At 38.8% G+C, this 22,167-nt stretch overlaps 1 protein-coding gene across 10 annotated transcripts in view; it reads left to right on the forward strand.

Moving 5' to 3' along the window:
• The window catches only part of nedd4l (NEDD4 like E3 ubiquitin protein ligase), a 47,575-nt gene that overhangs the window by 19,619 nt on the left and 5,789 nt on the right, over positions 1 to 22,167 (forward strand). For 2 of the 10 annotated variants that reach the window (XM_086096186.1, XM_086096177.1), the window contains 15 exons: positions 998 to 1,048; positions 4,281 to 4,342; positions 4,453 to 4,555; positions 6,815 to 6,969; positions 7,049 to 7,187; positions 7,816 to 8,004; positions 8,475 to 8,558; positions 9,840 to 9,899; positions 11,986 to 12,123; positions 14,570 to 14,761; positions 16,392 to 16,589; positions 16,779 to 16,856; positions 18,455 to 18,469; positions 20,794 to 20,848; positions 21,956 to 22,014. In XM_086096186.1, coding sequence (XP_085952312.1) covers positions 998 to 1,048; positions 4,281 to 4,342; positions 4,453 to 4,555; positions 6,815 to 6,969; positions 7,049 to 7,187; positions 7,816 to 8,004; positions 8,475 to 8,558; positions 9,840 to 9,899; positions 11,986 to 12,123; positions 14,570 to 14,761; positions 16,392 to 16,589; positions 16,779 to 16,856; positions 18,455 to 18,469; positions 20,794 to 20,848; positions 21,956 to 22,014 — 1,578 coding nt within the window. Of the gene's footprint in view, positions 1 to 330; positions 367 to 463; positions 503 to 997; positions 1,049 to 4,280; positions 4,343 to 4,452; positions 4,556 to 6,814; positions 6,970 to 7,048; positions 7,188 to 7,815; positions 8,005 to 8,474; positions 8,559 to 9,839; positions 9,900 to 11,985; positions 12,124 to 14,569; positions 14,762 to 16,391; positions 16,590 to 16,778; positions 16,857 to 18,454; positions 18,470 to 20,793; positions 20,849 to 21,955; positions 22,015 to 22,167 lie in introns of all 10 variants that reach the window. The other 8 variants (XM_086096187.1, XM_086096180.1, XM_086096185.1 and 5 more) reach the window with 7 other exon arrangements.

Here is a 22,167-nt window from a genome sequence, read left to right on the forward strand (position 1 = left end):
TCCTGGAGCAGATAACGGACCACAGTTTGCAGAACAAAGAGGAAAATTTAGGGTTAATTTTCCCTTCATGATAATTGCTCTTCTTTGTATTATAGAATGTTGATTGTCTTCACACCATTTAAAAAGCATGCATTTAATTTCATACATAACGTGGAGCGAAAATGGGCCCGACAAACACCACCAACCATTTTATCCCCTCAAGTTTGAGTTTTACAAGGGTTGACTATTAAGTGGTGAAACTTGAAATATGGTTAGAGGCTCCAAAACCGATTTCTTCACTCCCATGTCTACGAAAGTCTGCCATCTAAATCAGTTATGTCCCACATACAGGCCTCTAACAAGAACGGGCTTTTCCACATCGGACAGGTAATCTTTGTCCCTCTTGAAGAGGGGGGGGCGACTGTTGTGCAGCGCAATCATTCAAATTCATTTCCTCCCCCCTTTTTTTTCTACCTTTTTCCAGTCTGCTTTAATTACAGCAAAGGGATGGACAAATCTACAGGTTTCTTTTTATTTGACTCACAAGCCTTCTTCCCTGGTTTTATTCCTGATGTTGTCATAGCAACAACCCTCTTCTTCCTCTCTCTGGGTAATGTGGCTTCTGTGTTGCATTTGGATGTTCTTCTCTGGGTTTATGGGGTTTCTGATACCAAAGGCCGACATAAACTGAGCCTGTCTTGGACACATGCTCCTTGCCAGATATAAAAGTGTTGGTTCATGATAAGATCCTGATAGAGATGTTTTCCAAGCAAACATGCTGTTTTGCAACTGTATCAGATGCTCATAAAAAAAGGCCAGAGGTTATTTCTGGACATGACTTGAAATCAATACCTTTCTCTTGATCTATGACAAATTGTTGCTGTGTTTTTGAATCTCCTTGGCAATACTGCAATACCTCAACACTCACCGTGGTTTTCCCTTCTCTTCCCTTGTTGCAATTGTTGTCAGTGCCCAAAAAGGTGCTACTCTTCCTGAACCTCTTTTTGTTCTTTTCTAGACCAGAGATGATTTTTTGGGACAAGTGGACGTTCCTCTTAGCCATTTGCCGGTGAGTTCTGTTTATGTTTGAGTTGAGCTGTATTTACACTATGGTTCAAGTATACAATGAAGATATAAGAGCAAAAAAAAAAAAAAAAAAGGGTTATCTCCCACACATGATTAATCAAATACATTGGATACCTACCATCTTAAAAAAAAAAAAAAACAGATGTATACACGTCACTGATGTAGTGCACACATTAACAAGATAAATCATCTGTGGTAAACTAAAAACTACAGCAAACGCATGGATTTATCAATATAGTGTTAGTATGCTAGATTAACGGGAACATTTGCAATTTCACCCCTCAAAAAGTAATTTCTTAAAACTAGCGTTTTGAACTGACATGACTATGTATTAGATGACATTTTTGAAGAAAAAAAAAAAAGAATCAGCCATCGCTGGCCCCATGTTGTACTCTAATGAGATTTTTAAGAAACCACTGGGAAGAAGGAGGAATAACCAGTCAGAGAGAGAAGGCATGCAAGACCGATAATGTGGCTCCTGCTGAATTGTTACTTTGGGATTCAGGAGCTTTGCTGAAACTATTACGGAATATCCACCTCCGGAGAACAATAAAATGGGATTCGTGATGTGAAGCTACATTCAAAATTAGCATCTTGCTAACAGTTTTAACATTGTAAACTCCACCTTTTAAAGGTTTGCAAACCATTAAATAAGCACACAATCGTTTGCTGATGGTGGTGATTGTCGGAGTAATGAGATTCGCATATTCATGTATTAATACTTGTATGTTCAACCTCCGAAAAACAAATTACACCCTAGAAGGTGGAATTTGGTCACCATGTCTATCATAAGTCTCAAAACCCATGCCCCAAAAATACACAGGAAGTCATTTTAGGAATCCAAGAGATTTTGACCAGCTATTCTAGACAGAAGGGGACACACAAAATAGCAAAACATTTCACTTTGTTATTGTCATGACGTTTTATGATGTTATATTGTGTGTGCTGGTCCCGCCCTAAAGAAGTTAATCTGCCTTACTTAGTATAATTGTTTGCTGCCCCTCCCGACTTTCCCAGGCTTTATTTACGTTATTGTTGTTGCTGCTCTGTTTTGACAAATGGACTTCTTCGACATATAAGGGTCGTTTTCGGTCGCACTTGAAATGTACAAGCAAAATAGACTGTCAAAATAAATCGGATTTGGGGTACTTAGATGTTTTCAGATTCAGCATTTGCTGATCCGAGAGTGTCTCTGGTGTGAGGAAAGTGCTCACACAAGTAGCTTCTTCTTGTTGCGTTAATAGCCTAGCAGTGCTCCCTGTTTGGCAAGACAGTCTAGAATGTAAACAATAAGGCGACTGTCCCTGATTTGGACCGCATGGAAAAAGACGCCTCAGTTGAATTGACATAGTCTCAGTGGGAAAATGCAGACTTTGGTGATATAACTGGTTCTAAAACCAAAGACACAGTGGGTTTGAGGTGTACACACACACATTTAAAGAGATCAGAGAATATTTCAAGTTTGTATCTTTGGGCATTAGTTGGTTCAGTTGGTTTGTTTGTTTTGGTGCAACCACCCATTTGAGGCCTGTGTGTATTTTATGAATTTACCAATTCAATTTTTGAAACGTTTGACTAAAATCGTTTCACAAGGAATAGGTATTGGACTGGATTTCTGTGAAATTGCTGAGCACTGGTAAGCAGGTTTTTATTGTTATATTTCTAGCACAATTTTACTAGTATTCAATTCAGATAGAAACGACTTTATTAGTTGCCATCGAAGTATGCCACTTTGATTTTAAGAGGTACTATTTTAACAAGTAAACCTGGATTGATTTATCTTTTGACAGCAGAGTACATGTAGACTGAATCAACAGGGCTAGAATGCAATTAAACAAGTTTTGCGGTATGTAACTGTCAAAATTCGAAGACCATACAATAAATTCAGAGATTTGTTTCCAAATACATTATATATGCTGGAAGATAATTGCTGAAAACGTGTGCAAAGACTAAGAAGGATGTAGTACACAATTGTGGATATACACCATTATTTTTCTGGATTTTTATGAATTGTCAATTTTGCATTGATTAATCAAATAATCTACTACACTAATTCTTAATGTTTGATTAATTATTCTGCTAATGTCCCATCCCTATTTTTCACACAGTAAAGTTATCATCTGCTCATTCTGATAACATGTCACTGGGATCCACTGACAACAAATAATAAAGCCATTAAAGTAGCACTAGTCTAAGGAACTTTTTAACCTTAATAAAATGTTTTCATAACTCTTCTGATGAAACATCGACTTAAAACTAGTTGAAAGGTACCTTTGCCATAGACTGAGGGGGTCCGTATCATCCCCCCCCCCCCCCTCGTTACAAAGACGGAAGTCAATTGGAATGTCGATGCACGATTGCTGCTTTTCTGGCAGAAGCTGCAAAACAACTGAAAAGTTTTGTCTGAGGAGATAAAAAAGGAAAAGGGAAGCTACCCGGACATAAGGACAGTCAAGGATGAACATTGGCCCGGATTTCACTCGCTGGCCTGAGCTAAAAAACAACAACACAATACCCTTGTCCTAATAGGAAATTTGGTCTTCCTTCAGACAAAACAATACTTCTTTTGTCCATATGGCGCTGCCATAATCAACGTAAAGTTCCTCAGTGTTGCTTTAACAACAAAAGCAGCAAAAATGAAAGTGAGATTTTAACTGAATTTTTAAATGTGTGTGCAGGATTTGCTACTGAAATTTTAGTTTCGGATCCAAATGTAAATGTACCATTTACTATGTTCAGATTGTTTACATCGCTGTGAAATCCAATCTTACTACATTTAACATACTACATGTCAAAAATAAATTCTGTATCTGGATTAATTTTAGGATAGGATCATATTTTAACGTTCAGTATGTGGCTCCTTTTAGTCGAGGGAACTATTAGCTGTTAGAAGTCAGTGGATGATCCACGTAAGCCTACGTACTTACCCACAAGCCACGGGTGTTAATTTATGCATCATCTCTTTATCTTCTTTGTCACGCCTCTGAATAGTGGCAGAGTTTTTGCTGTATGCTGAAAAAGGGTTTGGCAGACTGCTGAGAATTACCAAGTAGCCTTTCTGTTTTTCCAATGTGTAACTGGAGAAGCATTGCATAACCACAATCCAGTATGACGCTCAGGGCCATGTAATCCAGAGCCGCGACTCTTGATTATGATGCCCTTTTAATTTTTTTTTTTGAAAATTAAAAAACAGCCTACTTTCTATTCATTTACAGACAGAGGACCCCACCATGGAGCGCCCTTATACGTTTAAGGACTTCCTGTTGCGGCCCAGGAGGTTGGTATCATCGGTCGTGGCACCAAAGGGGTGAAAATAGATGTGATGTTATTTGTCATCGTAGGTTATCTTAGCTACCTAGCTCATTCCTGCTCGTTGATATTTCCAAGTCACAAGTCTAGGGTGAAGGGTTACCTGCGTCTGAAGATGGCCTATTTGCCCAAACAAGGAGGACCTGAAGAGGAAGCTGGAGACATGAGGGAGGAGGCAGAGGTAAGCTCAGTCAAGCAGTTTTTAGTATTGTTTATTTATTATTTATTTGATGATTTATTTATTTATTAACTTGGCATCAACTGAAGCATCCTTGTAAATTGCATCATGTGATTTATCGTTAAGATGAAAGATTCCCCTCCAGTGGAGAAATGAATGAATTCAACATAATTAACCCCAGGAGAGATGACATTTGGTCGGCCTGTCTTTTTTTTCCATACCCGAAAAGGAAGTTGTCTGTTTGTTGTATGCGATCGTTTTAGGTCATTTCATGGTGTCTTTGAGATTTTTGTCCAGTTGCTACCAAATTTAAACCATGTGCACAACTCAAGACGGGCGATGCAAAATTGCGAAATATTTGAGTTTTTGTCAGTGTAAGTAGGCGCAGCATGGCAGGAAAATTTGATAACTTAAAACATTAATATACGGCACATCAACCACTTTGGCTTGAAGCATCTGTTGATGCTCATTTTTGCTTATTCAAAGTGTTTCCAAGGCAAACCTGTAGAGATGTTGTGCGATTGCTACCAAATTGGAATGACATTTACAAGACAATTGGGTGAGGTTAAATCGTGAAGAATTTGTGTTTAACTAATTTAAACGTTTTAACGGTCCCAAAGACGTATTTATGCGTTTGTTTGTTTATGCTAGAGCATACAGAAAGCTTTGATGCAGCCTCTCAACTGCAAAAAAAACGGTTGAAGAAATGGTCGCTATTACACAGACGGCCAGCATGTGACAGCCTGCAGAACAAAATATATCAACCAGGGCCATGTTGAAAAAACCCTCAATTACTGACAATTCTAAATAGATTTGTGAATAATGATGCAACTAAGCTATATTCTAATGCTAAATGCTGCAAAACGGAAACCGATAGAAATAAACTTTTTTTTTCCTGATGAAGGAAGAGACTTTAGTCTTTTTTTTGGTCGGTTCCATGTTTTTATAGCAAAAGAACACAATATTCTGTGGGCCTTGCAAAATCAGTCAAAATCCAGTAAAACAGCCGTGAGGGAAGGGGATTGTTTCTGTAAAAAAAAGCTGGGAGTGAATGAGTTACCGTAAAATGTTCTGTGGACAGGACTTGGTGGCAAAGTTGATGAGTTGTGATAAAACAAAACAAAAACTTTAAATCAACTACTGAAGCTTAAATCCTCAATTTTAGGGTGCTGTTGGCTGTATCCAATTGTCCTTTAAACCTTTCCTTTTTTTTTTATGATGATTCAACATTACGTGAGCCATTGTGGTAAATTGCTCATCGTGACCTCTAATCGAGCTGGAAGATTCCGGCGTTCCGATTCCTTTCCAAAGGAAAATGATGTCAACTTTCAGGTCGAGACAAAAAGAAATGTGAGAGTCGGGATTTGTTTACTTATTTTATCCCTGAAAAGGATCTTTCTTTTTATTTTATCCCTGAAAATTTTCCATTCAACTTCCTTCCCAGGATACACAAAAAATTCTGGATGGAGGTACCAGCTTATGTTGTTCTGAGGTTTGGCTAAAAAATAAAAAATAAAAATTATCAATTAAAAGTTGCTGCCAAATATAAAATGTAAAAAAAAAAGAGAAAAAAAGAGATCCAAATAAATGTGTTCTTTACTTTCCATATAGCGTATTAGGTCATAATGGCTAACATTTTTGTTCTTAAATGTTAAATGAAGTGCTTTTAAACAAGGCATAGTGCCTGGAAATTAAATGTAAATATATATATATATAAAAAATATTTTAATGCATATTTTGTGGAATTTATTTTTTATTTCCCCCCCCCCCCCAGGGTTTTATTGCCCCCCCCCCCCCAAATGCATTTCATGGGTTTTATATTCATACGCGGATTTCCCTATTGGCAATATATTGGCTGTAACTATATGAACTAATGGCTATACATCAACAAGAAACTTTATTAATCTCTAGTATTTGCATGCCACCCACTCACTCTACAGAGACCTCTCAAAATAAACCATTTCATTTGATAATTTCAAACACGTGGGAGGAGTCGCAGTACATTTCACATAGAGTGTTTGATAAATGTATTCGACCACCTGTTATTAAAGAGATGATCCAACATCTTGAAGCACTTTCAATTCAACTGAGCTCTCAACGTTTTACGAGCTAGTAGCTTTGGCAACATTTGATATTCCGGACGTAGCCATCCATTTAAATGATCAAATACCACAAATTGATCTTCCTGTGGTTAATAAATGTGACCATGAAGTCCATTCTGCCATATATTAAAAAATGGATGACTGTTTCCTTTCATTTCAGGGGTGGGATGAATCGGCAGATTCGGGTTCGCAGCGCCCCCAGCAGCTGCTTCCACCTTTGCCTCCAGGCTGGGAAGAGAAGGTGGACAATCTGGGACGCACCTACTATGTCAACCACAACAATCGTTCCACGCAGTGGAAACGGCCCTCCAACATGTAATCCTTCTCTACTTAATGTGTGCAATGCGTAACCTTCATTTCTTAAAAAAACGTCGTTGTCGTTTTTCCTGTTAAGGGACGTGATTTCGGAAACTGAGAGCGACAATCGGCAGCGTCAGATCCACCAGGAGGCGCATCGCGTCTTCCGTTCAAGACGACACATCAGCGAGGACCTGGAGAATGAGCATATGGAGCCACGGGACGTTATTGATAATGTGAGAAAGGGGTTGTGCACAAACACAGAAAAGAGAACATACTAGAGGGACACAAATCAACAAGTAAAATGAGCATTAAGGTTCAGAGTTTTAACTGCCTACATGCATTACCGTCACTGAAGGCGTCTGTAAACATCACTAGACCTCTCAGTCAACTCTGGGCATTTGTTTTGCTTCTTTTGCTTTTTGCGTAAAACATTCTGAAAACTTTTAAAGGACAGTGTGTAGACTTTAGTGCCTTCTAGTGGTGAGCTAATGGAATGCAACTACCTAAATTCGAAGTGCGTGCATTATGAAGAGTACGCACTACAGAGACCACAATTCTCAAACCAATTACTGCATTTGCAAAGTTCTTGTCCTTAGGCTATTCATAGCAGAAAAATGCTAGCGAAACATGTTGACGTCCTTTAAATTTTTTTAAAACAAATGTAGATTGATTGATGCGATAATTATTATTATTTTTGCATATTATTGAAATTAATAGTGATTTTTTTTAAAGGGATGAGCATAGAAAAATCTACACACTGTCTCTTTAAAGAGTTGAATCTAAGATCATCCCATAATCTTTGGAGTCATGCTAATCAGTATTTCTGACATGGTTGACCTTCCTATAACCAACTGTCTATAGTCCTGGGAGCTAATCACAGAGGAAGACCCAAATGACAGCATGGACCAGTCCCAACCTGGCACATCCTCCATGCTGAGCCCACAACCTCCACCGACGCCCGTCTCACAGGAGTTCTCTGATGATTTGAGCCTGAGGCTGTCGTTTACCTCCGAGGCTAATGGCGAAGTGCCTGGGCCCAGCTCTGTTCTGGTGAGAAAGCAAACCCTCTTATGTTAAAGTTGAATGCTGTCATTAAAGTTGATTGGTAATGGGTCGAAACATTTTAGGGTGGTGTTTGGATTTGTTTTAATGACTTTTTCCAAAAATGAAACCACCATAAATGACATAATGAGCGATGTTCCCTTTAGCATAGTGTTCCCTCGATAATATTAGCAGTTCATCATTCATGAAATCATTCGATCGTGTTTTTTTTTAAGCGATCATTTTCTTTGATTTTTTTTTTACAGTGTACTTGCTGTAGAGCTTCTGTCCCTTGTGCACTTTTTAGCTGTTTGTGTAAAAGGTATATTTAAAGCATGTCGGAAATATAAAATGCATATTTTTAATGACCTCTCTGTATCATGGATTTTCACCTATTGCGAGTGATTCAAAACATGTTGTAGTTATTAAACCACTTACTACTTTTGATTTTTTTTCAAATGTCTTCTTCCTCTCGGCAGACCAATTTGTCAAACCGACTGCGCTCTTCCAGTATGACGGATGGCGTTAGCGATCAGGCCCAGCCTCCTCCTCCTCCTCCTGCGGTAAATATTTCCCCACGCTTGCATTTTCGACCGTCTCGTCGCCTCTCTTGTGCTACTTCCTCCCTTTCTGTTCCGTTACTGTTGAGCCTTCTCATCGTCCCCGAGGGCTTTTTTTTAGGCTTCTCCTTCACATCTCCGTTGTCAGTGCTGTTGGTGTTCAACACATTAATCCCGCTTTTTCCCCCACCACGCCAGACAGGTGTTTTTTCCTAACTCTTCACTTTTCCCTCTTGTTGTAGCATTCTTTCCTTTTTCTTGCCTCACTAGCATTACCGTACCACTTCCTTCCCGTCTTTATAGCTGATTTAGAAGTAAACACTTGATCTTCAGCACTTTGAGCATTTTAGTTAGAAACCCTCGCATGATTTCAAGATGTCATTAGTCACAGCCTCCAAGTCCGACTGTCACATGATTCTTGAGGCAGTCACACAGTTGAGTCACAGAGCTGTTGAACAAAGGAATACTACAAGTGCTGATGTCAGCAGCAATGACGAGCAAATTATTGGGTGGTGTAATCAGGCAGGCATTTGCTGTCCTCAGCCATCACTGCAATCTTGTTGAGGTTTCGTAGGCACATATACTGGACACATTCAATGCATTTTTTTTTGCTAATATCTTTCAAACTTAAAAATGTACAACCATGCACATATCGCTAGCACTGCTGTAACATTGCCTTGCATAAACTATATTACTTTTTAAAAAATATATATATTTCCTCATATAATTTAGTATCACTGTGCATCAATCAATGAATAGACACCACGTGTTTCCAATCTGGAAAAAAACAAACAGGTAGTCAGTTTGGTTCTTAGATGCTACTGAGCCAATTTAAACTCTGTTGCTAACCAAAACAGCAGCACAGACAGAGACATCGAAACATTCCGTGAGATTAATCAAAGTGTACACCGTATTAAGGTGATGACTAGTTTGCCTCAATTTTTGTCTGATCATAACATTGCTCCATAATAGCCGTTATCTTTGATTTTAAACTCCATTTTCACTTGACATAAATTGTATTTACTTGTGTACACTTTCTTTGCAAAATCCAATCAACCAGTCACAACCTTCCAGCCACCTCAAAATCAATCTCCTCGATTCCCTCAATTGATTTTTTTTCCGCATCACCCCAAAAAGTCACAGCTTCCTTCCCAAACACAATCACTTTCTATCGCCACCCTTTTGTCTTTTCAGTGTCTCTTCAATATAATGCCCAACCTTAAACCTCACCTTTTGCCCACTTTATTAATGCCCCCTCCTGACAATACTGTTGTCTGCCACCAGCAGCGTTCCCATTCCAGAAGAACCAGAGCTCAAACAGTCTCAGGTGGTGAGGAGACCACGGTAATATCTCAGTTTATGTACAGTACAAACTCTCTGCACCTCTTGTTTAAGACGTTCATAAAAACATCCTCGATAGTTGACAGTATTTTCCTTCCCTTTTCACATTGAAGCATTTTCATGTTGGACAGACTTTAAAAAGGATGTGTGCAGCAATATTGACTAAAATATACACGCTAAAAAGATTTCATTGCAGCAATATAGTCTCTTTTTGTGTCACTTTATTTGTGCACTTATCCATTGACTTCATATATTTATTAGTTGTTTTTTTTCCCTGGAGTTGTTCCTGTCTTTACTATACATAGTTTAGAGGTCAGAATATTGTTTAAAAAATAAATAAATAAATTGTTGCTAGCTTATAACCACTTAAGTGAACATCTATATAATTTATCTACAAAAAATGTACATGTGCATAGCTTTTTTTTAAAACCTATAATTCCGTAATCATGATTGGAATAAACACCAATGTCATTGCTGTCTGATAAAAAGTGTTTAACTCCTAAATTTTGTACTGTTTTCTTTATTTTACGGCAGGTTGTAAAAGAAAAAAGAAAACTGTTCAGGATGTACTCTACCTTAATTTTAAGGTCATAGTTTTTTTGTGTAAAACAGGAACAAATTTAAAATTAAACTGAAATTGCTAGCAGTAAATTCTCAAAATTCAATGATTTTAAAATAAAATCTACATCCATCCATTAGGGATGGGATATCCACGGTACGATATTATCACGATATGAAGGTCACGATACGTTAATTATCACAATATTGTGGGGAGGTTGGCGATACAAAAAAAGTTTACATTATTGTAAAAAAAAATGAAAAAAAGAGAGCTTATACTACAAAACACACACAATATTGTGCTTTTGTACATTACAGCAATGCATATAAATAACCTACAATCTCTAATAACACTTAATATTGAGGCACTTACTTGCTAATGCAAGCACTCAATGCACACATTGAGTTCCTCCCCATATTGACTCTGTTCACAAGCATATTATGTGCCCCTTCATCTGACCACTAGCGTGGATTTTAAACATATCAGGGCCAAAACGTGCCTTGTAAAAATTAAACTGCACACAAAAAAAAAACTAGCCACAAGAGGGTGCTAGGAACTGCACAAATGGAAATCAACCTGACGACAACGTTATATTGTGGCAGTTTTAATATCGCGATATCACGATATTGCCGTTATCGTTACATCCCTATCAGGCATTTTCTAATGCGCTCGTCATCATGAGGTCGCGGGTGAGCTCGAGCCTAGCCCACCTCGACAAAATTAATACAATTTGGATGTTTGATACCACTTTTTTTCTAGACCGATACCAGTACAAATATTCACTCTTTGAGTACTCACCAATATTGAGTACAGACATCTCCCAGTACTTTTGTTATATAAAATTTCATGTAACACAGTGACACAAATGAGAACAAATAACTTTCTGACGTAGATGATCACAGATGTGTCAAATTTTTTGCAGTTTATCGCCAACTACTGCTCAAGAGGACTTAGTCGATGTCAAATTTATATTGCCTTTAGTATCGGTGGCTGGTATCGATGGCCTCCATAAGTACCCGACACCTTCAAATAAGTCTAATATTGGTTGGATAACTGGCATTGGTACTCACCTACCCCTAAATACAATAAAAGATGATTAAATCTGAAGGTCTGAAGAGCCCAAGAGAGGTAGATTAAATGCCACTGTTAGTATGATCCACTGAAATTCACAATCATATGATCGCCTTTCAAATGATGTAACCAGTTAGATTTCTGCTAACCGTTGGCTAAATTCCACTGAGCATACAAGTGACTACAGAGGGAGGCAGTTACGCTTCCTGTGCCGTATCTAAAACGTTCCGTTATACCGCCATACCGTACCGAAAAATGTGAGCATAAATGTCGTGTTGCAATTCAATCACATCAAATCGCCACAATTCACCAATTGCTATTTTGCAACTCAACTGACGTAAGGTTGTTCCGTCCGTGCCTTTGAATTGCTATCGGAACTATTTCCCTCCGAGAGACGTCACCTTCCGATCTTCTCTGACACGTTTATTTTTGCTCTCTCTCCACGGTGGGCGTGGCCAGTCTCCCACAGCAACCGCGTTCAACCTGACCACCCCAGGCCTGCCCCCTGGATGGGAAGAGCGGAAGGATGCCAAGGGGAGAACTTATTACGTCAACCATAACAGCCGCACCACTACCTGGACTAGGCCCATTGTGCAGGTACAGCAGGTCAAGGAGGCGGGAGCTGAACTTGCGTCAACATCGCCATGGCGTTGATTCTCTTTTCGGACCCTTGTTCTCAGCCTTGTGTGCAGCCGTTTCTTTTTTTGTTCTTTTTTGTGCCCTCATCTCAGTCTTCCTTCTCTTGTCTAGTGTTTTCTGGCACTCCGGATCGGAGCCATGTCTTCTCCTTCCCATATTTCTTTCCACTGTGTTTTTCTGTCAATTAGTAGAGATGGACGTCTAATCTATCTTTTTATCCTGGTGTTTGTGCCCGTGCGTGCATTGACTGCTCGTTGTCTTGATTCCCATCTGTCGCCCATCATTGATCGCAAGGAGGGGATCCCAGTCAAAAGTATTGCATTGCGGACTAGAGTGGTGCTTGGTAGACCTTCGCCAAGGCGGAACAATCCTGAATTTAAAAGTTTTGTGGACTTCGTCAAGTAATTTTATTGCAATCCCAACTAGCAAACAAAACTAGTTAAAAAATAATAAATGTCTTGGCAAAGGTTTGTCAGTGGTGCCCCTTTTCCACTGCACAGTACCTACTCATCATGGGGATAAATTCTGGGTACTACTTGCCGTGCCGGTACCTCATGGGTGGCGAAATTTAGGGTTGGGCATGATTATTGATCAATGGATAGTTAAGCATTCGGTAGGAGCAATAGAGGCTAAATGTTTTTCATTTTGTCCAAAGAATGACAAACCAACTTCAGCTGTTGGAGATTGGTTTACATCCACACAAAGGGAAGTTAAACATATCGCTGGTCACATAAAAACAAAACTAAAAACATATGTTTTATTCGCTTTATATTGCATTTAGTAGCCCATATTTTAGAAGTAATGAGTTGCTGTAACATGGTGAGTTATTGTACAACGAATAATAATGCTGTTGCACCTTACACAGATGAGATGAAGATAGAAATTGTAACTGGTAATATTCAGTATTTTAATATTTTATTTTTATGCATTGGGGAAAAAAAGCAATAAAATAATAAATACAATGAATCCACGGTCACCAAATCTTAGAACTGTGTATGTCTTTATAAGACTAATGTTTCATCCTGTTTTTTTTTTGTAACCATGAAATGACACCTCAACCATTTGGTAAATTCTCAACAACAAAAAACGTGCCCAAAAGCAGTCTAAAATGATTTTTTATTTTTGTATTGGTTGTTAAATGGTCAAACAGTAGAATAAATAAATAAGAACAAAACAATTTTTAGTTCATTGATAGTTATTTCCCCCCATTTTTCAGTCAAGGCAATGTAGTCAAGTGCCTAACCCTCATGATTACTGCTACTGGTTGATCATTGGTTGGGCAGATTTACCGCATCACTTAAACCAGTGTTTCCCAACCTTTATTGAGCCAAGGTACATATTTCACATCGATACTAATCTCATGGCCACGCCCCTAAGAAAAACGGTTCACAAAAAGTGGATATACAGGTTAACTCATTCACTGCCATTGACGGCTATAGACATAAAAAATTCATTTGAACTATTTCTATTAGTTTAATTTTTTTTTCCACTTTTGCTAACAAGAGTAAGAAAACCTAGATTTTTTTTTTGTAAATTTACAACAGGTATAAAATTTGTGATTAATCGTTAGTTAACAAGTGAAGTCATGTGATTAATTACAATGAAAAATTTTAATCGCCTGACAGGCCTAATAATTTTTTAAAATTAAAAATAAGGGCCGTTTAATCGTAATTAATCGCATGATAATTGTATATGTTTTAAATGTACAATAAAAAAATCTAGGTTTTCATAAAATTAAATGAAATGAAAAAATGTTAAACTAATAGAAATAGTTCACATTTTTTACGTCTAGTCGTCAATGGCAGTGAAGTCATCTAGTAGAAGAAAAGTTGATTGTTCTGCCTGTTAATATACAATAGTGAGAAATGAACAAAAACTGTTTTTCTTTAATAGAAAATGAATACTTTTTCATCAAAATAATTGACATTTGATACTTTTCCACAGTGCGAACTGGTTGAGAATCACTGACTTAAAACAAAAAAGCTGACACTAACAGCAGCCCTAAAATGTGTCTTTTCTCGATTACACGCTGTCCTGCAGTCAGATAAATAGATGACTTCAGGACCATAAAGTGGTGCGATGTACAAAATAGTCAAATATCAACAACGGGGCGGGAAAAGAAAGTGTTAAACTTCACAGCAATTTGGAATACAGACAGCATCCCCTTCTGTTATGGTTAAAATGCCAGGCCAATTTTATCCTCCCATTGTGTCGTTGCTGTTTCTACAGAACTGCGACGAAATGCAGGCAGTGTAAAAGGGGCTAACCTTGCTTGTGCTTACCGATACGTTTATTGCAGAGTGTTTTTTGCAGTTTCCCGCTGCAGTCTACTGTTGAGTGGAAAAGAGGCACGCGCAATGTTTCCAACCCGTCTTAACCTCAAAAGTGCTTTTCTCCCTGGCAGCTGACTGAAGATGGTGCCAGCACCTCAGCGGGGGCCGCGTCACCGTCGGGAGCAACCGCCGCCCTGACACCTGCCCCCTCCCTCTCTTCCAATGCTTCCTCTAATGCCTCCAACAACCACCTCCATGAGCCCCAAGTCCGACGACCTCGTAGCCTCAGCTCCCCAACTGTCACCCTCTCTACCCCCTTGGAGGTGAGACGTAGTCACCCGTCCCAGTCCACCGCAAACCCTTAAAAGGGGAAGTCAACCTTAAACATTTCTTGACAATAATATGTTATATGTGACCTCACTAGTCTAAACATGACATTCTGATTAATATTACATTTATGGAATATGAGTTATGCAAAAAAAATCAAGCCGTTTTCATCCATCTCATTTTGCTACTTGCTGTTGACTGAAGATGACATCACAGTTGTTCAGGGCTCAGGCAACGAGCAATCACAGCTCCCCTGTTTTCTAAAGCTGAGCTGTGATTGGTTGTTACCTGAGCAACTGTGATGCAATTTTCACTCGACAGCAAGTGGCAAAATGGTCGCCTTCTGATACTTTACATTAGTGGAATATGAGTTATACAGCAAAATCCAGCCATTTTTATCCATCTCAGGGGGCGGCCATTTTGCCACTTGCTGGCGATTGAAGATGACATCACAGTTGCTCAGCAGGTAACGACCAATCACAGCTCACCTGTCTTATGAAGCTAAGCTGTGATTGGTGTTTACCTGAGACCTGAACAACTGTGATGTCATTTTCACTCGACAGCAAGTGGCAAAATGGCCGCCTTCTGATATTGATAAAAACTGGATTTTGCTGCTTTACTCATATTTCAATAACACAATATTAACCAGAATACAGTATTTAGACTAGTAGGGCTGCATTGAACAGACAATTGTCAAAAAAAAATAGGATTGACTTCCCCTTTAAGAACAGGGGTGGGGAACCTGTGCTCGATGTATACTTCTAACCTAAATATTAATATTTCAATGCTCATATATGTAATAAACAATTCTTTGATTGCAGCAGCATACAAAGGAATTAAAAAAATATTCGAAAACAAGGTTCTCCACCCCTCCTCTTCCAAAAAGTGCCCATAACCCTCACCTTGATGATTCCTGAGTCCGTTTTTCAGGGTTGCGTGTACCCTGCTTACCTGGGTGATAATTTGCTTTCCTCACACTTGTTCTCACTTCTGCTGTTGTGAAATGACAAACTTTGGTCTGGTGCGTGCTTTCAACAGTAAATCTAGGATAGCGTTGATTTTTTCTGTACTCTTGAGGTGCTCAAAGGAGTGCCGGCTACATCTATTCAATCTTAAATTGCGACGATAAATACATTACAGTAATGCGGCTAATTAAGAGGGTCTTTGTCACTTGCTGACAAACTACCAAGAGAGCTGACCTGGTGGAGATTTAATTAAGGTGTGTGTGTGTGTAGGTGTGTGTGTGATAATAAGCTGCCGTCAAAGCCAGAGTGGGAAATAAAACAGAAACATAATTATAGCATCCAGATAAGACTGTTAATTAACACGTTTTGTCGTGTTAAAAATTGAGATCGGCAGTTCGGCACATAATGAGGGATTCTTTTGTGATGATGCAACACTTAATCGCTTCTATAGGGTTGATGTTCTTTAAAAAAGTTTGCAAGAGCACAAAAAGTTAAATGTGCAAGGTCAGGATGACTCTTGGCACTGACTATCTTCACTAATAGTTGAGGGACGTTAACTCATTCACTCCCACCTATTGATTAATGATGTCACCATTGTATTGTTATTTCGAAGCGTTTTCTTGGACATTTGGGACCGATGTTGTTGTAATTGTCCATCCAGGGGGCCAACAACATCCAGGCGCGACGGGCAGTGAAGGACACCTTCTCCAACCCCCAGTCCCCGCAGCCGTCTCCCTACAGCTCGCCCAAGTCCCAGCACAAGGCCCAGCAGAGCTTCCTGCCGCCGGGCTGGGAGATGAGGATAGCCCCCAACGGGCGGCCTTTCTTCATCGACCACAACAGCAGAGTCACCACCTGGGTGAGTAACACTGTACTTCCATTCGCCATGCCACTTCTCTTAATTGAAATTCATTCAATGAGATGTTTTAAATTGATTTTGAATTTAATTTGAATGGATGGATGGATTTAAATAATAATTAACTAAAATTGAAAATTATTTTCTGCTCATTCTTTACTCTCTCCTTCTTACTCTTGCACTAAAAACTAGGAAGATCCCAGGTTAAAGTATCCGGTCCATATGAGGAATAAAAACTCCATAGAGCCTGGTGAACTCGGCCCTCTTCCTGTAAGTACACTTTGCTGCTAGATCATGATGTTTACTGTAGAACCTCTTGAGATTTTTATTTATTTTTTACAAATATTGTTATACATTAGAGGTGTAATGATGATCAAATCAGTAGCTTAAGCTTAATGACCTCATTCACTGCTATTGACGGCTATAGACATAAAAAATTCATTAGAATTATTTCTATTAGTACCTTTTTTTCCCTTTTTTGAGTATGAAAACCTAGAAAAAAAAATTATAGTACATTTAGAGCAGTTATATTTGTGATTAATCGTGAGTTAACTATTGAAGTCATGCGATTCATTACAATTAAAAAATGTAATCTCCTGACGTCCCTCATTTTTAATAATCTTCTCTTTAAAAAAATATATATATATGTTTTCATACTCTTGTTAACAAAAGTGGGGGGGAAATGTTAAACTAATAGAAATGTTTTAAATTAATTTTTGACGTTTATAGGCGTCAATGGCAGTGAATTAGTTAATTAAGAGGTGCATTTTTTGCAAAAATGATCATGACTTTAGTTGCACTCCTATATTATTTATTAATTTGTTTTTTATTATTATTGGGGTATTATTTTTGTAGCTTACACTACCACTATGGCACACTGAGGTCCTTTTCCGCTTGTCCAACTACTATCACTGGTGGTGTCCTTCTGCGGTAACAAAGAAATACAAAGAAAAAGTAACATGGTGAAAATTGTTCATTATGTTACACATTATTATTGTCCTTGTTAACTTCGGCTACCGCTACTTTACAATAACTTTCTCGTCCTCTTTGTAATCACTGGTAGTTTTGTGTGGCGGCATCACTAAACACCAAAGCTAAGTATGTCATTGCTTACAGAGCAAGATTAGCTGTGGCGTCGCATAAATGCATTTTATTCTATTTTTAAAGGGGAGGTCAACTCAATAATATGTTCTAAATATGGTATTTTGGTTAATATTGCATTAGTGTAATCTAAGTTAAGCAGCAAAATCCAGCAGTTTTTATCAGTATCGGAAGGCGACCATTTTGCCACTTGTTGTCGAGTGAAAATGACATCACAGTTGCTCAGGTAACAACCAATCACAGCTCAGCTTTAGAAAACAGGGGAGCTGTGATTGCTCGTTGCCTGAGCCCTGAACAACTGTGATGTCATCTTCAGTCGACAGCAAGTGGCAAAATGAGATGGATGAAAACGGCTTGATTTTTTTTTTTGCATAAATGTAATATTAATCATAATGTCGTGTTTAGACTAGTGAGGTCACAAATACGATATTATTGTCAAGAAATGTTTACGGTTGACTTCGCCTTTAATGCATGCGTTTTCCATGTGTATAGTACGACTTTATTGGCATTTGGCTTTTGAAATTCCATTGGCATTTCCTTTTTAGTACCGTGAGAAAAGAGGCAAGCCAGGGTGTGTGGTCTGGAAATGGGATTGTTTTGAAAAGGGAGCTGGCATTATAATAGCGCCATAATGTGACTGTTGGTGGCGTGTGTGGTTGTCGGCGTGCGGATGTGTGTGTATGTTCTTATTTCTATCTTCTGTTCTGGTGGATCTAATAATGTCCACTACTTCCTCCGCACCCCCCGGGGCCGCGTGTGTTTGGCAGCACCTACCAGAGGAGGTTGGTCGGCTCCCTCCTTCTGCCTGCCTACCTACCTGTCTGGTCTGCCACGCTGTGGTCACGTCATGCCTGCAGACAGCACTGCGCTTTCTTTTTCTATGTTTTCATTGTCTTTCTTTCTCTCTCGTGACCAGCATGAATGGGTTATATCTCTTCCTAATTTTTCATCCCCCCCCTTCCCCTCCATCTTTCTTTCTCCGCACGGCCTCTGCACCAGCACCCCTCCCTTTTGGCTCTCTCCCAGGGGCCTCTAAGATTACGCCATGTCTGTGTAACTGTATCACTGAGGGACAACAGAGCACCCTGCGCAGTTTTTAGACAGGAGGAGGGTGAATGTGCAGTGGTGCCTGTCTAAAATTGGCACACGAAAACAAAAACAAATATATTGAGGTTATTTGATGGTGGAATAATTCTTTGCAGCATCCAAACTGTCGTGTCATGTCATGAAACCTTATTAATTGTTTCAAGTAACTTTTAAACACAGGTAGGGCATGACCAACATGGATGTTGTTTAAGCTGATGCCAATTCAGATATTTAGCAGCGTAAGCCATCTTTTTTTTCTTTATTTTTTTCAAAATCTTGGTCTTGTTGTAATGTGTCTAAAAAAATAAATAAATAAATAAAATCGTCTTCTTTTTTTTTTTTTGACTGTTTTTAAGAGCTAATATATTTTTTTAAACTAAATTAGTTTTTCATAAAGATATCAAACACAAATAGTATATAAATTGCAAGTGTCCCCATCAAAGCGCTTAATGATGCCGAATAGGCTCTTCTCGTTTACATGACTGGTGTTTTTTAGGCACTGCGTTGTGCGTGTTAACGAAACTGACCAAAAAAAAAGAGACAAAGAAAAAAACCTACATGCAGAGATTGAAACTTTGCCGTAAAGTTTCAAAGGCTGAAGTTTTGTGCAACTTTAGAGCCGTCTATTCTAATTAAATCCTCAGTTAATGTAACACTCTTTTTGATCACATGGGACAAGCATAGGGCCGCTAACCACAGAAGCTAACACAGCAGCAGTCATTTAGAAGTGATGCTTTATTTGAGGAAAAGTCTTTACATGTGCTTACACATTGGCAAAGAAAGTTTTTTAAAGTGAGTTGTTAGAATTTGAGTTTCGATTGTTTTTTTGTTTTTTTTATGTAATTTTTAATTAGCTGATTTCAGTTGAGTGATGTAGTTGGTGTGTTTACTAGTGAGTGAAGTTAGCTTCCACCCGTTAGCCTGGCTAGTATCAAGTTGCCTATACATGATTCTCATAACTAAAATATCTAAATGAACATCATGACTTCACTGCATTAATAGATTGAATTGAATGGCAGTATTTCTGTCACTTTAATGTATCAATGGCAAACTTTCGCTCCATTGTACAAAAAAAATCCCCCGTTACAGTCACTCACCGTTTCGTCGTTTCAGTCATTATTTGCTGCTGGCGATGTTGCGTGAGCCATTTTAAATTCCGTTAATTTGTTGTTGTTTTTTTCAGTATTCTGGGTGTGGAGGGCGAAGGCAAAATAGAAAGTTGCTGGGAATATGAATAATGAACTATAGATGTGTGAAATTTTTAGTTAATAAAGTACAGTAACCAAGTATTTGTACTCCATTACATTGCACCCTACATTTTTACCTCAAAAATCGTACAGCGCCAAGATTGAAGTTATTGATTGATTGACAATGAATTTGTATGACATTTATGATTTTTTTTTTTAATGATGGTCATACTCAAAATTCTAAGCAATTTAGGGTGTTGAACTTTTGGCACCACTGTGATGGAGAAAACAAAATAGAAAGCCTTTATTGACATTGTATGGTGCAGGTGCAATGAAATTAGGGTGCAACTCTAAGTTTGTTTCAATACGGTGTTTGTGGACTTTACAGCTGAGGAATGTAGACTTGGCCTTTTTTCAGCCCCGCCACCCACCCACCCGCTTCACTTTATCTCCTTACTTGAATTGCCTGATTTCTGGTGCTGGGTGAGTGCGTGTGTGGTCTGTGACTCTTAAGCTCTCCGGTATGAACCGGAAGCCTGTGGGGGATAGTCATGGTGATGAGCCTTCTGTGTCATGTGTGGTGGTATCTGTCGTGTCTTTGCAGTCCTGACTCAAATAGCGATCGTTTTTAAAAAGAAAGAATTTTTGCTTTTGGGGTGTTTGATTGAGCTTTGCTATTTACATCTTTTTTTGGGGGGCGGGGGGGGGGGGGACAAGTTCAATCAAGCCTGAAATAAATAACACATTTGAATAACTATTTGAGTATGGCCTGTTTTAAATGGTGATATTTTTTGTCCACCCCTCTCATCCTCCATTTTGTTTTATCTTTGTAGCCCGGGTGGGAGGAGCGAGTTCACACAGATGGACGCACTTTCTACATTGACCACAGTAAGATGACATTTGAGACTCTTCTTTTCCATCACTCATTGGGCCACGTGGTGCTTACTAATTTTCTAATGCATTTATGGCAGTCATTATGCCCTACTGAAAAATGAGAGAGAGAGAAATTGTCTTTTTTTTTTTTTTTACAGATGACTAATTTCAGCTCTCGTCGTTAATAAGGTTACAGGAAAAACATACAAGTGTAAAAATTTGCCATACCTACCAAGCAATAAAACACATTTAAAAAGACGCTTACCACTGTTAATAATTGGGACGGGCTTCATATAATCCATTATTTGGAATGGTTTGTTATTCAATTTCAGTCCAAAATGGACTGAAATACAGTAATTTCTGGGTGATAAGGCGCACCTGACTAGAAGCCGCGCCAGCTAAATTTGGGGAATACTCGAGTTTGTTACACATTTAAGCCGCAACTGAATGTAAGCCTCGGGTGTTTTAATGTTACCGCACCGGGTTCCCGTGACTTTCTTTTCCATAATGAGGGCGCAAATTGTCTCTCCTACTGTATTTGAGCACACTTGGTTTGCTGTGCTTTGCCTGACGTTCTTGCGCTTTCTTTATAGTGCGTCCCCTGGTGATCTGATGGATAAGCCGCATCTTTGTATTAGCCGCAGGGTCGAATGCAAGCGAAAAAAGTAGCGGCTTATAGTCCAGAAATTACTGTACTTGGCTGCAACCAGCAGAGGTGCTGTTCTGTTAGTTAGCCGTTGAAAAAGAAGAACAGCGTAATGAGAGTTCTGAAAAACATATTAAATGAATATAAATGTTCCCAATAGTCAGTCAAGGAAATGACATCATACATGTTGGCGGTTGCAAAAAAGCAGAAATTCTACATTTGTGTGATGGTAGTTCGGTATTTTGGTGACTTCTGAAAGATACGACGTTAAAATGTTGTGTTTTATCATCTCCGTTTGAGATTTCCTATATTGTTGGCAGTCTTTAAATGCACATCATGCGCAGTCATGAAACAGAAGTATGTTTTTGCCTTTTTTATGTGGATAATGTTGGTGGATTTTTCACTATAAACACAAAACTCTTTACGACTTAAGGAAGAGTGTGGAAGTATTCCAATGTTTGTTTTGTCTCGTTTAGATACAAAGAACACACAGTGGGAGGACCCTCGCCTTCAGAGTCCTGCTATCACCGGACCCGTGAGTAGTTTCCACTCGGTGCCGATGTGTTCCGTGCGTTGGAAACGACACACTGTCGCCCGCCTCCTGTCAGTCTGTCACTTTAGTCACTTAGCATGCCATCACTTTAGGGTCAATTATGTGCAGCACGATTAAACCATGTTTCCACCAAGC

Source organism: Leptonotus elevatus, chromosome 15, assembly GCF_054856555.1.
Source record: "Leptonotus elevatus isolate MCC_2025b chromosome 15, RoL_Lele_1.0, whole genome shotgun sequence".
Lineage (NCBI taxonomy): Eukaryota > Metazoa > Chordata > Actinopteri > Syngnathiformes > Syngnathidae > Leptonotus > Leptonotus elevatus.